The sequence below is a fragment of the Sinocyclocheilus rhinocerous genome, unplaced genomic scaffold (assembly GCF_001515625.1).
Source record: "Sinocyclocheilus rhinocerous isolate Xijiao unplaced genomic scaffold, SAMN03320098_v1.1 scaffold1961, whole genome shotgun sequence".
Classification (NCBI taxonomy): Eukaryota; Metazoa; Chordata; class Actinopteri; order Cypriniformes; family Cyprinidae; genus Sinocyclocheilus; species Sinocyclocheilus rhinocerous.
Genome location: NW_015662980.1, coordinates 48,271 through 65,195, shown reverse-complemented (window position 1 = coordinate 65,195; position 16,925 = coordinate 48,271). Strand labels below are relative to the sequence as shown.

General features: G+C 38.4%; 2 protein-coding genes across 2 annotated transcripts in view; both read right to left on the bottom strand.

Moving 5' to 3' along the window:
• The window catches only part of prkacaa (protein kinase, cAMP-dependent, catalytic, alpha, genome duplicate a), a 24,977-nt gene extending 19,615 nt beyond the window's left edge, over window positions 1–5,362 (bottom strand). Inside the window, exon 1 of the mRNA XM_016538957.1 lies at window positions 4,295–5,362. Coding sequence (XP_016394443.1) covers window positions 4,295–4,343 — 49 coding nt within the window. The 5' untranslated portion in view covers window positions 4,344–5,362. The remainder of the gene's footprint in view (window positions 1–4,294) is intronic.
• A 566-nt stretch (window positions 5,363–5,928) lies between these two features.
• asf1ba (anti-silencing function 1Ba histone chaperone) lies at window positions 5,929–15,178 on the bottom strand. Its single transcript, XM_016538958.1, has 4 exons — window positions 15,012–15,178; window positions 13,694–13,809; window positions 11,241–11,417; window positions 5,929–6,552 (listed from the first exon to the last, which is right to left on the bottom strand). The coding sequence occupies exons 1-4, from the start codon at window positions 15,118–15,120 to the stop codon at window positions 6,361–6,363; spliced, it is 594 nt and encodes a 197-aa protein (XP_016394444.1). The 5' UTR covers window positions 15,121–15,178; the 3' UTR covers window positions 5,929–6,360.
• Window positions 15,179–16,925: the final 1,747 nt, after the last annotated feature.

Here is a 16,925-nt window from a genome sequence, read left to right as displayed (position 1 = left end):
AATATATTATATATATATATATATATATATATATATATATACACATACACACACACACAACATATGATAGATAGAACAGAACAAAAGACTTAATCTTTCATTGCGCAAAATTATAATACGAAAGGGTATGGCTCCAATACAGAGCGGCACAAAGCGCTTATGCGCATTCCGTGCGCAGAATGATGCGCTTGAAGCAACACGGAGTCACAGCGCTCCGCATAGAAAAGTGAAGAGATATTGCTGCGTAGTGTATTATTATCTGTGCGATATTTATTGAGCATTTTCTTTTAACAGTTTTACATCTCAGTTATTGTGTGCTCTTGAAGGGTTTCATCGTTTTGACTGTAGTAACCGAATGCGACACGCAGTTTGAATGCTAAATGGAGGATGACAGACAGACACAGCGGGGAGAATAGTTTACGGAACTTGACTTAAATATTCATCCATACATCACATTAAACTATGGAACGGCTTAAGAACACTTAATATATAGTGCACGAAAACTTTATGGTGCTTTATAATGTTTTTGTGCCTTTCGTGGGGCTTAACAATAACACAGCATAGTATACGCACAATATGGCAGAAAATGGCAGTATCGGAGGCGATACCGATACTGAGTATCGGATCGATGCATCCCTAGGTAAAACTGTTTTGCTGTCGCACTTTGTATAAAAAAAAAAAAACATACCACCCATCCCTAGCAGGCAAAAAGCGCTTATAAAATGAAGGAATATATTGGAGACATCTGATGCTATTCAAAACTCACACAAGAACGCAGAAGCAAAGCAAACTTTTGCGACAGGAAAAGAGAGAAAGCAAAGAAATTAAATCGCCTGAAGATGCAGACAGAAGGCCACACACAAAGTGGTCTTGTTCATAACAGTGGTCATCACATGATGTTCAAGAGACTGTTCAGCGTCAACACTCCAGGCTGGCTGGATCACACAGGCTGCATCATATGACCCCGCCTCCATGACTTTACAGCCCGGACCTCCTCCTCCTCGCATCGGTTCCCAAGTGCTCTCTGAAGACTCATGGCAGGCCTGTGTTTATGTTTCGGGTCCTCTTCACTCACATCCTCCTCATAAATACAATTATTGCTGGTTTGACCTTCGGGGTCAGAGATTCTTTTCTCATGAAACCCACTGCGGCTGCTGAATTAGGGCTCCTTTTCTCAGCTGTTCCTGGAACATGCTTCCATTTATGATGATATGTAATCATTGCCGCGCTATGAAGTTCAAATGGGAGAGGACACCAGGCTATTCAGCTTAGAGATAAACTCAATTTATTGAGTGATGGATTCAACTGATATCTAAGAAAAGAACTGCACCTATGAAGACTGCCTGTGACTTTATTATAAAGGCTGAAAAATTGTTTCAGCTGCCAAATAAACAAGCACCAAGTTTCAAGAGCTATAGTTCTAACTCTTACAGCTATTACTCTCTAATAATAATAATAGTAGTAGGACATGGCAAGCATGCAATTCACAGGTAAACAACAAGCAAAATCTTTAGAGGACATTATTCTTGCATCTCTTCCTTGCAAAAGCTTTGCATTCATGATACTCTTCCAAAGAAGAGCACATGGACTTATTGCAAAAACTAAGGCTATGTTTACACGACAACGATGTAGTCAAAAACGGAAAAGTTTTTCCCTTGCATTTAAAAAAAAAGTTTCACGTATACACGACAATGTTTTTATAACGATTCGCGTTTACCGAAAATGGCCTGTAGGGGAGTGACGATTATACAGTGCTGCTTGAAAGTTTGTGAACCCTTTAGAATTGTTTATATTTCTGCATAAATATAATCAGATTTTCATGGAAGTCCTGAAAGTTAACAAAGAGAACCCAATCAAACAAATGAGATGAAAATATATACTTTATCATGTAAAAGTCCACTAGGTTTCAAAGGACTGCAGGCTAACTTCTAAGCAACTAAAGGCCTTTCTCACATTGACTAATGTTAATGTTTATGAGCCCATCATCAGGAGAACACTGAACAACCATGGTGTGCATGTCAGAGTTGCAAGGAGAAAGCCACTGCTCTCCAAAGAGAGCATTGCTGCCCATCTGCAGTTTGCTAAAGATCATGGACAAGCCAGAGGATACTGGAGAAATGTTTTGTGGATGGATGAGACCAAAATAGAACATTTTGGTTTAAATGAGCAGCGTTATGTTTGGAGAAAGAAAACACTGCATTCCAGCATAAGAACCTTATCCCATCTGTGCTTTCAGGACTTGTGTAAAAATCGAATTAAGTTTTGGGTCATATTTATGCAGAAATATAGAAAATTCTAAAGGGTTCACAAACTTTCAAGCAGCACTGTATGTTGTATAAGATGCGTCTCCACTGTTGGTTGTAATAGTGTGGATTTACTTCACCAATTTGTTGAAGAAGCGTTAGCAAACTCTTGAGCAGCAACAACAGTACCATGTACTCCGCCATTGCTGTATATGTTTGTTCGCGCTTGCCTTTAAAATCGACATGTACTGCGCATGTCTACATACCTAACACGTACTACGCACGCGCATGACGTCACCGTTTTCAAAGATTCCCGTTTTGGGTGTTTACACGGAAACAATAACGGTGGCATTTTCACTTGCACTTTGAAATCCGTTTTCAAAAATATGCGTTTTCAGTCCCCAAAATGCCGTTGTCGTGTAAACGAACAGGCAAAACGCATAAAAAGTTTCCAGTTTTTGGCTGAAAACGTTGTGTAAACGGCCCCTAAGGGATACACTTTAAATTAAAAGTTCTTTGTTGGCATCTATGGATCTATGAAGAACATTCCATTCGTTCTATGGAAACCTTCTTTGTAGGGGAATTTTTTTTAATTTAAATTATGTTGTTCTTCAAACTAAGAAAACAATTGTTCTTTTAAGAACCATTAACTGAAAGGTGCTTTGAGGAACCCAAAATAAGTTCTTCTATGGCACTGCTGTGAACCCCCCAGCCTTTGGAACCTTTATTTTTAAGTGTAATTTACTTTGTGTCTTCTGTGGAATACAAAAGAAAATTCAAGCAGACAAGCAAAGTAACTTGTGAACAGTATTCTAAGTCTTTTGAAGCCATTGGATAGCTTGGTCTGACAAACAGACTCAAATTTAAGTGATTATTATTAAGTCTGGCCTTCTACCACAGTTCTCATTCATACTTCCAAATATTCTAGCTTGGCACTATAATCTGACATGACAAACCAATGGTGCTTGGCATAACTGATGTTAAACCTTTAACAGTGTCTTCATATGGCATACTTGAATATAGGCCCTGTGCAACGACAAATCAGATCTGAGATCTACGACAGAGGCAAAGATTATCAGTGAATAAAGAAGCCTTCAAGACTTATGGACTGGATTCATGGTGCTTTTTGACAGCTGTGGAGATTAACAACCCTAGGTGTCCATTCTTTGCATGGAAAGGAGCAGCTTGGACATACTTCAAAGTATCTTTCATGTTCAATGAAATAAAGAAATGCATACAGGTTTTGAATGACATGAGGGTGAGTAAATGATTAAAAAAAAAAAAAAAAAAACTGTACCTTTGGGTAAAACATTTCTTGTAAAAAAAGTAATACACCTTAATTTGTTGTAATATAGACATAGAATAAATGCATTTGGCAATCATCACAACCAACAAATGTGTTCTAAAAGGTTCATGGCTTGTGCAACATTAATGCAAGAGGCTGGAGAGATTCACCAAAACTTCCTGACAATTTAATGTGTTTACACAAAAGAATCCTTGAAAACTCTTCCTTAGATTCACTCACAAGCCATGCCTCGTGCAGAAAACACGAACCCATTCTCATATTTTTGCTCTGTTGTATCAAGCATGCTTAACTTATGCTTAACGTTTTAAAGCAGCTATAATAGATATTGCTTTGCGATTGGTTTGATTTCCAGACTCACTCTCAGTGTAATAATCAAGGACACCCTGCGTTTGACAATCACATTCAACTATCAACCCCATATGACTTTTCTCCCGTGAAGCACACAAAAGAGATATTATGAACTGACAGCCTTCGTCACTATATTTTTACATACTTTGAAAGTTAATGCGACATTGTCTTCCTCTGAGCTCCACAGAAGAAAGTTACAGGTTTAGAAGGACATGATTGTGAGTAAATAGTAGATTCGTCATTTTGAGGTGAACTATACCTTTAACTATGATGTCAGATCATGTTAGTCATTCATTCAATGGAAATGAATGGCCAAGATCAGTTCAGGCAGGCGGTTCACTATGCTTTGAAACCCAGCCTGAGTGTGACTAATTCAAGTAAACACACACACACTTACCGCTCTCCATCTCATTGCCCTTGTTCTTGGCGGTGGGCGCGTTGCCCATGATTGCAGGCCAGGTATAACAGATAGAAATCGACTTTTTCTTTACGACAACTGTCTTCAGACTCCGTCCCCTTTCTGCTCATACGATTTCTGAGTCCGTTGCACTAGCTATGTCTGGTCATAACTCGATGGATCACAGTATGCTGTCAGATAACATACAGTCTGGAGGTTGATGGTAGCTGGTTAGTTGGTTAGCTAGCTAGCGAGCAAGCGCTAGCTAGCCAACAGTAGCTGTCTGGTTGCAGTGCTTCGGGTTCGGTAATGTCTCTCGGCTCTCCTGGGTCGGCTCGGGTCCGTTGAAATAGCACTAAGAGCCCGTCTTCTTCTCTCGTTCCTCTTCCTCGCTCTGCTAACCCTCAGCGAGGCCCTTGACTTTCCTCTTGAGCGCCACAAGCCCTTGTTTTCACCGTCCGTGCGCGATTCCTGTCGCAGCACGCCGACTTGGCCGTACCTTTTCGTTAGCTTGTTTATGTTGATAAAGCAATTCGGTCGTGTGCACTATGTAGTTCGCATAATTCGACAGTCAGACCCCTTCCATTAATCCCCTATCCACAGCTACAGGGAACTCCTGCTTCAGCGAGACCTACGCGATGCCCATTGGCCGTTATGCTTGTGACGCGCTAGCGCAGTGCGAAGCTGATTGGATAAGAGCTCAGCAATCCAATGCAGGGTGAGCGATGATTGGCCAACTGATATCTGTCTGTAGGATTTTATCCCACCCCCGCGAATTGACAAATATAACGTAATCTATTTTCATTTCATTAACACGGGTTTCTCTGTCCGCTTTCCGTCTTTGTAAGCGGACGCGGTCTTTTGCTTTCTCAATACAGAATCGGTTTCATTCACAATCCTTTGGTGATCCTCTGCGGTGTTTGTTAGCGAAATGGCCGCGCAAACCCCTCCCGCTAGACTAATCCGTGATAGGCTGTATGACGTCAAGACGGTCTATTTTTAGAAAGTTGGTCAGAATTTGAAAACGCGAACACCTTACGTCTATGTAATATTAAAACGGGGTCTGTCTTGTGCAAAACAAGCACGCCGAGGTCATATACGCAGGTAAATGCATTGCATTTCGGCAACGAATGCGCGCGCTAGGATTTGTCGTGCAGGAAACGGAAAACGAGTCCCAAGTACCAACCAACGCAGTTTCGTGATGCACATGTATGAGCAGGTTGCATGATTTAGTGTGCATAGCAACCGCAAATGCATTAATAATGCCGTGCAATAACAAAGAGAAGCAAAACCCACAACGTGACACTGATGCCAATTAAACACCGATTAAAAAAAAAAAAAAAACACTACTTTGAGATTTTGTCACATGCTGCAATAGTTCATGTTGCCAAGCAACAAGCAAGCGGCTTGTGTCACTCCAAACATGGTGTACTCCTGCATAATGCAACACAACAGCTTTTTTATGAATGAAAAGGCTGCACAGCTGCATCCACTCTGTGCACAGGGCAAATCAAAGTAAAACAACTTCAATGACTATTATCACGTAACAAAACATTTATTAAATTGAGAACTATCATACAAAAAAAGACATATATATATATATATATATATACACACAATATAATAGAGTCCCACATACAAAAATATTGTCCGCTGCAACCTTTTACAAAATTATTGCTGATTGTGTCTGTTAAATGAATTATGCATCTGACATCTTATCTGCTGAGCTGATCTTCCATCCCCTTTCGGTTTGAGGAAGGATCTGTTTTGGATCAAAAGTTTGATGGCATTAGATGCAGCACATCCTAATACCTAAATCATGTCTTAGATTCATGACTCATCAGCTCTCCATTCATGTTTCAAACTGAAAAGCAAACATGTTTATTGCATACTGGAGGATTTGCCATATGCTGCACACCACTGATTTGTTTCAAATACATGTGGCAACTGTATCAAGATTAGATCAACTTTTTTTTTTCCTGATGTGTTTGAATAATCCCGCCTCTCCTCCACAGTGTCCAGATTGACCTGAGCTCACGGATGAGCTTTGAGATGAGCCTGCGTCACTACAAACAGTCCATGGAGTTGTCTGGCACCAGGCCGAGTGGAGGTGCTTTTCCCGGAGTGCAGGATGGGGGCCGCATGGCGATGGGTGCAGGGTCCACGTTCTCTGAATCCTCCATTTTCTCAGCACATCCCTCCCAGTTGATGTGAAATCTGGTTACACGTGGGTTGGAAGCCAGAATGTTCCTCTGGAGCTGAAAGCAAGCAGATAAAAGGTCTTTGAATACACACTTTAATTTTACAGGGATGCAAAGTCATCGGGGATGAAATAGATGACGATAATACAACACCCCCTAGGGAACATTTGTAAAATATCATCTTCAAAATGTTTAGTTACAATCAATTTTAGCATGTGTCTCAGGCCACATTCACACTTTTGCTTTAACGGAACCCATTCAATATTTATGAAAGCTTGTTTCCGCCACAAAATAACAAAGATAAAGTTAATTGCAACTTTTTATCTGACATTTTTCATGCAATTCTGAGATAAAAGTTAGAAATGTGAGAAATATACAATTGCAAGACAAGTTAGAATTGTGAGACAAAAAGTCACAATTAACTTTATTTATTCATTTTATTCTGTGGTGGAAATTTAACTATAAAATAATAAATAATTAATAAACAATAATTGTGTTATTATTTTTTATTTTATTACATTTTATAAATTAAACCGATAAAGAATAAAAAAAAACTCAAAAACACTGTTGTTTTCAATGGAACTCATTCAATATGACAATACAATAATAATAATAATGATAATTATTAATATTATAGTAGTATTAATATTAGTATTGAATTACATAAATTAAACCAATAATGAAATATATTTCTATAGTAATAATACCTTTATTAGCACTGTGAGTTACGGTGACCCTCATAATACTCCACACCTTTTTTTACAACAATTTTTATCAGAATTTAGGGCTCGACATTAAGCTTTGACATGTGCTTGTCCTTCGGACAATTAAATCAGTCATTCACTTGTCCGGGGGAAAAAATGTAAATGTCTTACTTTAACCCTTAAAGACCTAGAACATTTTTGGGGCACCTGACACGCCTTCACTTTTCTTTGTTTTTTCAGACCTATTCTAAAAGTCAGCATCACGTTTCATATATCATTATAAACAAAAGAACTTGAAGTTTCACTCTAGCTAATTTAAAGTCCCAATTTTCCTTTTGTTTTCTCTAAGAATGAATGAATTTCCAGAATTTTAAGAAAAACGCAAGCAACAATTGGCTGTTTTTTTACTGTGTACTCAAACAGAAACTCCTGAAGTTTGGATTTTTTTTCTTTAGAAAGTTGTATCTGGGTGTTTTACACTTCCAAATAAAATTGTGTCTACATATAACATTCCCCAATCAAGTTATAGCCATTTATCACGATATTGTTATAGGCGCTTTTAAGTGAAAAGCAGGTCTATTTAGTTTACTAACAATATAGATGTGTCCAAAACGTTTAAGGAAAAAAATTGTGCAAATGATCTTTATGAACTATATAAGAATTATTTACATAATATACATAATATAAATGGATCGATCCGCTGGCTGTACTCTGCCTCGGAATCGATTTTACCGAAACATCGCCTAGCGACACTAATATCTAAATTCCAATGCTTTACCCAATATGTACCGCTGTTTCATCCTTGTTTTTGGTTTATGTCAAAGTACTCTATCGTGTGTTTTTGTGTGCTTTTGCAGAGTTCTCTCATGCAAATGTGTTATTTTGTGTTTGTTTTCATGCACACACGACAGACTTTACTTTCACTTTGCGTTTGTTCAAATGTCCAAAGAAACATGCTAGTTGGTGGTTCAAAAGACCAAAACCTATGTTTATTGGTTGAATATGGGACAGTTTTAACCAATCTGGGCACGGGGGTGGGACTAAGCGTCAACAATCATTCCTGTTTGGCTCAGAGGAACGAAATGCATTGGTTTCTTCTGACCAATCAACGTTGTCAAAATGCGATGACGTAATCACGTACACTACAGAGCCTCTGAATATGCAAATGAGACAAATGTGATCCTTCTGTATTGAGAATCTCTGCTTTACGACACTTTTTCAAGCATTCAGATAGGATTAGCGGTTCAAAAGTTATGAATCATTTAAGAGCAATAGCTATTTTTAGCCGCGGGCGGCTGTCTCGGTCTTTGAGGGTTAATCAGCATATTTGTGATAGTTGCCTTAAATTGATTTGACACAGAAACACAGAAGCTGCTTCAAAAGTGCCATTTAGATGTATTTTTTCTCAGACTGTTTAATTAAGACAAGAGGTTCCATAAATGCATTTACACAGTAAAATTGCAAATGCATAAATAATGTTATAAGATTAATGTTTTACTATTTTTTTACATATATGAAATGTTGGAAAAATACAATGATACTTTTAAATATGAAACCAAACCACCAGTAGGTGGCGGCAAGTCACTGTCTTAATTAGTGAGTCATTGATTCAATCGATTCGTTCAAACGGCTGAATAAGTGAAGCAAGTGACTGTCTTTATGAATGGCTCATTGAATCATTGACTCACCCGATTCATTCATCAATGCTGAATCATTCAGTAACGAAACTGTTGTTTGTTGCTCAGAGATGCACGACTGTTCTGCTGTGGCTTTGCTTAGAACTATTTTCATCAATAATGTGTCTAAAATGTAAGTCAGTTAATATTAACTACTTGTTTATTGAACTACTGTTATATAAAATCAATGTCACATTTGCAATCGTGCTGATAGTCGGGAAAACATCACTCTCGACTGACGCGACCTTGATGCTGTCAATACATTATCCGTTATCAGTCACTGTTTACACTGAAAGTAATACAATCAGAATCATTCTCACCAAAGTTTCAGTGCTGCCCTAGCTATTGTTTGTTATTGGCATTTTAATCATGTTACTTGTCCGGTCGGCATGTAAAATTCTCTTTCTCTTGCCCCTTCACAAAATCCATTTTTCCTGGACAAGAGTTAATGTTGAGCCCTGGAATTATTACTAAAGTCCAAGACAGGTGGTATTGAAGTCGACAGTTTTTTCTTTCCTATTATGACATATATATCCAAGCTAAATGGATATATATGTCTGGTATATACCACTGGTGGTGGTTGAGGAGATTCCCCCCTTCTATGTAAAGCGCTTTGAGTGCCCAGAAAAGCGCTATATAAATGTAAGGAATTATAATTATTAAATGGCTTACTGAATAAGAAAAAAATAATTGTGTCCAACAGGAATTGATTGGATCGTAGAAAAGTGGCTGTTGCAAACTAAACAGACGCAGAGTGCAGGTTTACAGTCAGTTGTGGAGTGATAGGTTGCTGGAGAAAAGGGATTTAAACTTGTCTGGCCATTGGACAACCTTACACAAATGTTTTTTTGTTTTTTTAAAGATTAAAAGATTAATCAAAAGCTTATGACAGCCACAGTCTAATAGATTAGCCCTTTAGATTCAATATGAAAGTGTTACTAAAACAAAACGTTGATTATAATGATGCTGAGAATATGTAGTTTAAAAATGGTGTCATTTATGCTGGCGCATGGCACTGGTGTTTTCTCTTCTACTCGTTAGTTCTGTTTGTCTAAACGTTTCTCCTCCTAATCTCATCTATATCACTACAAAATGCAGCATTCTGTGGAGAATTCAAATGGTTTATGGTCTGCGCAGACTCGCGCATATGATCCGCTCTGTGCTATCATGTCTCTGGAAGGGAGCAGACTCTGTACACACTGCAGCGTTCGCGTGACAACACGAAACCAGACTTCCTTCGCCCCCATGGAAAGCATATTTACACTGTCTGAATCGTTCCCTATCCCCTATATAGTGCACTACGTGCCATTCACTAGGGCTGTGTAATATATCGAAATATCGCAAATATACATATCGCTACGGCTTGCAATATATGGGGCCATGAACAAAACAGAGAAAATAACTCACTGCTCTTACCTAAATAACTTTTATAGCTTAAATAAGAATCAGTGCATATTGAATTCATAGAGTAAATACTAAGCAGTGTTGTATTTCTCCTTTTTATTAAATAAGAATCAGTGCATATTGAATTCAAAGAGTAAATACTACGCAGTGTTTTATTTTTCCTTTTTATTATTCAGTTCCTAAACTCATGTTAAAGTGATTACACTAATGTTATAATGACATTTTTATGTAATGCTAGAGTAAAATACTACCGTTCACTTTCAGAAGTTGTTGTAGGGGTGCTTTCTTCTCACAAAAAGTGAAACATGTATGCTAGTTATATTAGAATCAGAATCATACTGAGCTTTATTCACCACTTAAGTGTGCGCAAAGACAAGGAATTTGTTGTGGTTTTACAGGAGCTCTTGATACATACATACAAATAACCATATATATGACACAAGATAGTTATAGAAGTTCACAGAACTGACTCAGCAACAGCTGAGTAAAACTGTTTCATGTGAGCATGTGGCACTTTAAGCATTATCGTATCGCATATCGACTATCGCATCATTTAATGAGTTATCGCATATCGCATTTTTCTTCAATATCGCACAGCCCTACCATTCACCATTCAGAAAATGCTAAGTCTGTGAACAAGTGACCAATTTCAGCCGCGGCTTCAGCATTTATTTATAGTGAAGGGGGTGGGACGCTTCGGATTCTAGAGAGCATTTGATTGGACAGAAAGTTGGATGAGAAGCTGAAGTGCAGGGTCATCAAAATCGTAGATTCATATTGGCAGCAGTGAGAGACTGTAATTTTTGAATGCTTATATCTTCTAAACGCAAATTTTGTCATTGTTTTGGAGCACACTAGCTTATAGAAAACCTTAAGGCTAACATACTCGTACTAAAAAAACTTCAATTTTGATTTCATGGGGACTTTAATTTCACAGAGTGTAAGAAGCATGGTGACATACCTGTCCATAGTCAGGTTTGAGGGGCGGGTTCTCACGAAGCTCAGTGTCCGTGTACTCATTGTTAACATAGTAGCCGATGCGTATAAACTCCTGTCCTCTGTATGTGCATGTGATCAGAACAACAGTGACACCCACAGCATCACTCTCAGGTATTAGGCCAGTGTTTGGAGCGTCCGCCTGTTGCACAAAAGACAAAAATACCATAACAGAAATGAATGAGTGAAAGGAAAGTATTACTTAGAACAGTGGTTCTCAACCTTTTTTGAGTACTGGACCCCCATAATATCTCAAACCATCCTCATGGACCCCCCTCCTCCCCCATTAATATTGATATGTTTTTGTGTTGTCCATTTTTCTTAGCTTTTCTGTTGTGTCAGGACCACTGGTAGATGGCCCATCAAGTTTTTTAAGCCACCTGTCCATAGGCTGGTCTCGATCATTTCTTTTATTTGGCAATATACCACCCCAGAAATAATTGCGAGAAACAATATTGTCATTTTAATACAATTTTATGCCACTGACTATATAGTGATGTTTCAGTATCAGCACTGGGCTTTCAGTCATTGTTACGCCAGCAGGTGGTGGCAATGGATTGACTTTACAAGGGAGTCATCATTAAAAACCATTCATTCAACGGATACACTTAACAACTGATTTATTCATGAATTAAACAAGGTGTTGAAATTTATTTAACTTTGAGTGCCATTTTACAAGGTTCAATCGACAATCAGAGCATCACATGGGTAACACTGAAGCTGATGTTTCACTTCATAGAGATCAATGCCATTGATTCAATGGCCCTTAAGTGCTGAAAGGATACTACGACAAAGATAACACTTTCATCTTTTGACAGCTCATGGCAAACTGATGTTTTTTCATGATTATATGACTTGACCTGAAGAAAGACAGACCCAGGTAATTGCACACCCTCATTTCCGCAGTCAGCCCCGTCTCTCTCTCTCTCTCTCTCTCTGTGTATATAGTGTTGCCAACTTCTTTCAATGGAAAGTAGCTAAAGCCTGCTTGAAAAGTCGCTAAATGACATCATACGCCAATTAGCATATTCATGACGTAAGTGCGTCGTATTGTCTTGCCTCTCTGTGCTCACAAACTGTATTATAATGCAGCCAAATTCTCAACAGAACTGTTTTCATTGATATGTTTGTTTCTGTTGTCAGTTCTGTTTATAATCGAGATGTCGTCTAATGAAATCAAATACACATAAGATAAAGACAATGGCTGTGCTGTGATTTCGGCTATATTTGCATGTAAAATAGAGTTAGAAGCGACAGAATATCTATTTTAACAGAAAGCACTGCTCCTCTCTGCCGCTCGCTGAACAGATCAGACACAGAGAGAGGTGTGTGCGCGCGTTGGAAAAGACCTCGACCTCGCGCGGCAGTACCCCCGGGTCTCAGACACTAAATAAGGTTTGTCCAAGAAGTCAGAAGGAAAAAAAACGCTAAAGGGGTCTGAAAAGTCGCTAAGTTGGCAACACTGTGTGTATATGAGTGTGTGTGTGGAGCAGCCTGAGCCCTCACACACACAGAGCAGACGAGATGACGGAGGCAGTGCGATCGGCTAAAATACTGGTGAAATTAACTTTTCATGTAAACAAACACCCATTTAAACACAATGGGCAATATACTAAAACTTATCACGGTCATGTCCATATATCATGTGATAAGTCGTAGTAATTATCGTGACAGGCCTACCAGTTCATAGTGGCTGCTCTGTTCTCCAAAGAGCTGTTCACGCGAATATTTAAAAATGGCGGCAAATGTAAAACACACCTATAGTAACTTGAACTTTAACCTAAAATGTACTGGTTTTGATAATTATATTAGTGTCAACATACAATAAAATAACTTGTCAGTTTATGATAATAAAAAAAAATGACTTAAAACATTTTTGTAATGATTCAACGGACCCCCTGCAATTACGTGACGGACCACTCGGGGTACCCCCGGTTGAGAAACACTGACTTAGAATACATGCATGACTCTAACTGGGTGTAACTGCAGGATAAGTGCACTTATTGACTTTGACTTGTGTACATTAAATACAGAACAACATTACAGGAATAGTTCACCTATAAAGGAACCACACTCGTGTAGTTTCAAATGCACAACACAAAAAATGTTCACTCCTGTTCTGCTAGCTAAACCTACTTTTGTGCTGCATAGATGACTCGAATACAGGACTTACAACTTTCTGCTGCTGTGTGAATGTGGCCATATTAGAGTGACAACATGTAATTTAATAAATAATCTCAATAATAGTTGTGGTGAGACTGTGGCTATAAAAGTACTGATGAAGTGCAAAAAAAGTTTTTTTTAAGTTACATTAAACAGATGCAACACTTTGAAAATGGCTAATTTATACCCTATTTGTGTGGGGGGTTTTAACGAAGTAAACATTGTTGATAATGATAATCCGTGTTATGAACTCACCTGAAACACAAACATATGTCGGCCTGCAGGAACTGGACCAACCAGGACAGAGTCAAGAGTTTGATCATACTCTTCACTTTCCGCTGAGCCCACGTAAATAATCTTCCATTCGAGATCTATAACACAGAAAACAATTTTATTCAAAAGATCAGATTTTCCTGTATAATGTGTAATTACAATCAACTATTCAGAAAAAAAAACTATAACACACGCTACTGGCCAAAAGTTTGGAATAATTAACTATTTTTAATGTTTTTGAAAGAGGTCTCTTTATTGATGTTGATGTTTTTTGCAGCTTAATATGTTTGTGGAAACCATAATACACTACCATGCACATGGTTGCGGGAAGTCCGATTTTTTTAAAAGAAGGAAATTTATATTTTTATTCAGCATGTACGCGTTAAGTTAAATTGCATATAACTGACATTTATTATGTTAAAGAAATGCTGTTCTTTTTAACTTTCTATTTAAAGAATCCTTTAAAAATATTCTGATTTCCAAAACATATATTAAGCAGCAAAACTGTTTTCAACAACAATGAGAAATGTTTCTTGAGCATCAGATCAGCATATTAGAATGATTTCTGAAGGATCATGTGACACTGAACACTTATTTTAAATTGTAATACTATTTTACTAAATTACTGTTTTTACTGTATTTTTGATTAAATAAAAATGCATTCTTGGTTGCATGACTGGTAGTAGTGTATGATTTTGTTGGAATTAAAAGGGCAGATTTAACATTTTACATTTAATTTCCTAGTACTAGGGTCTCAAATGTAAGAGATGTGGCGTGTATTATTATACATTTATGTGCATTTCATCTGGATTTTTCGTTTATATTAGATAAGCTAAATCTATACTGTTGTTCAGAGATCATATTTAACAAAGTTTTACAGAAATATGAACGTTTCTATATGGCAACCCTGTAGCACAGTGGAATTAGAGTAATGCATTTGTTAATTTGCGAGGTTTTAATAAATAATACCATCGATATGTATTATTGCAGTTAGTTATAAGGAAAGATTTATCGTAATATAACAAACGTAATGTCCACGCATAACTAACAGATTTATGCGTCTTTTTTTTTTCTTTCTTAGCAATACACACATCAATAGAAAAAGACAAAATGTTAGATGGAAGAGTGACAATTAGCTCGGTTTAACTGAGAATAAAGGATTAGTTACAGCTCAGCTTCCTCCTCGCGCGCTTCAATCACCCGCCAAACTGACGTCATCTGCAGGAGTTAGCGCGTTAGCTAGCAGGCTAACGAAGAACGAGAAAACATATCAAAAATTAAAATCCACTTTAATACTCACCTTCGGGAAGATCCTCCATGCACTCAAATGTTACTTCGAATTGAAACGGGTTTCCAAACGGACTCGGGTTGTCCAGGACAGCTACATTTAGCACTTGCACTTTTGCCATTGCTCTAACGTTACTGTAGTAACAAGGAAATTGACACAATTTACCCCCAAAACAATGCAAGACCGAAATTCCCCCCCCCCCCCAAAAAAAAACAATGCAAGACTAATAAATCGAGAACAAATTCAAATACTCAACAGACGTTTTCCAGTAAAACGTTAGAAGATTTGGCTTCACTTCTTAGCTTGCGAGCTATTAGTCCAATACCGTAGACTCTATTGTTAAACCAGGGGAATAGAGAAGTCTAGGTTGTCTCGCCTCCCAAATGAAAAGGAAAAAGAATTCAAACTATGATCGAGAATAACGTGTTGACGTAAAACAGATGTTATTTCGCGAAACCCGTTACTTAAACTGACAAATACGAGCTGCGTTCAATGCGTTGTCTTCTTCTTCTTTTGGAGTTTTATGGCGGTTGGCAACAATGCGTTGTCCCCCGCCAGAGCTTTCAGATAGCTCCAGGAAGCGTCACGGAAAGCGGATTGGTTTGCGCGCTGATTGGTCAGTAGACCAAAGGGCCCGATTCTGCGGTCGCTGATTGGTCAGTAGACCAAAGGGCCCGGATTCTGTGGTCGCTGATTGGTCAGTAGATCAAAGGTCCCGGATTCTGCGGTCGCTGATTGGGCGACAGTGACAGCTGTTAACAGGACGAGCCCTCCTCTGGGTTTGACCAGAGCCGTTGAGAAACAGGGCTGCGTTCAGCCCCGACAAAAACGGTGCAAAACGTTTTTTAAACGGAAACGGTGGTGCGTTGAACACTCTGTTCTGATGACGCAAGAGTTGCAACTATGGCAGCTGAGAAGGCCATTCTTTGTGTTCTTTTTGAAGAATTTTCAGAGCCTGATGAAATCGGTATAAATACGTGTTTAATAGGCCAGGATTTCAGACAGACTGGTGTAACACAATCTGGGCCTGGTGCTTCTGACAATCTGACAAGCAACTTCGTTTCTTTATTTATGTTCGCCGTATTCTCCAATGCATTGAATGACAATGGTCTGCTCGCCTTTAATAGCCAACCAGTGCAATAATATAAGTGCTGCGGCGTAATTTGCCAAATGTTCCGCCCCCTCCTCCCCCTCATTGGAGAAAACCACGTTCAAAAAGAATGCGCGTGCCGTGACGCTGTAATCCAAGCGATGACAGAAGTAGACGTAGGATGACTGGTGGGATGACTTTCTTTTAAAAAACAAGTAGTCCTATACTAATACTAAGAGTAAATATGGTTCGAATAGCCTATATTTTAGTAGGCTATAAATATGTGGCTATGTTACAGCTCCCCTTTGAAGCTCTTGTGTTTTTCTCCTTTTCCATCTCTCCAATCCTATTCTGCACACAGGTGATTGGAGATGAATTTTGTTCCCATTTTTGTTGCAGTTTGCTGATTTTTGTAAAATAGCTTCTGTTTTTGCTTTTCAGATGAGGGTTCAGTTTAATATGTTGCAGGCTCATTTATTGGTAATAAATAATTGATAATACATAATATTGATGATAATAAATCATAAAAAAAATTGGGCTTGTTTTGGGCTTGTTTTTGAAGCAGCGGCTGCTTATTTGTTTTGCGAGAGTTGGCAACAGTGGCTTTGATCTCGCCGCCGTGCGGTCACGTGGTTCATGGTGCTCTCAATAGTTCCAAACAACTCCGCGCTGTCAATATGTTTGAATGGGTTTAAGTAGGATAGACAACACTATATTTGCAGCAATTTCTAGTGATTATTAACACATCATGTGCATTGATTGTGTATTGATAACCACGCTGACTACGTATTGCAATCGTATTTTATTCTGGGGAGTGATGAAGAGACAGCATTAAT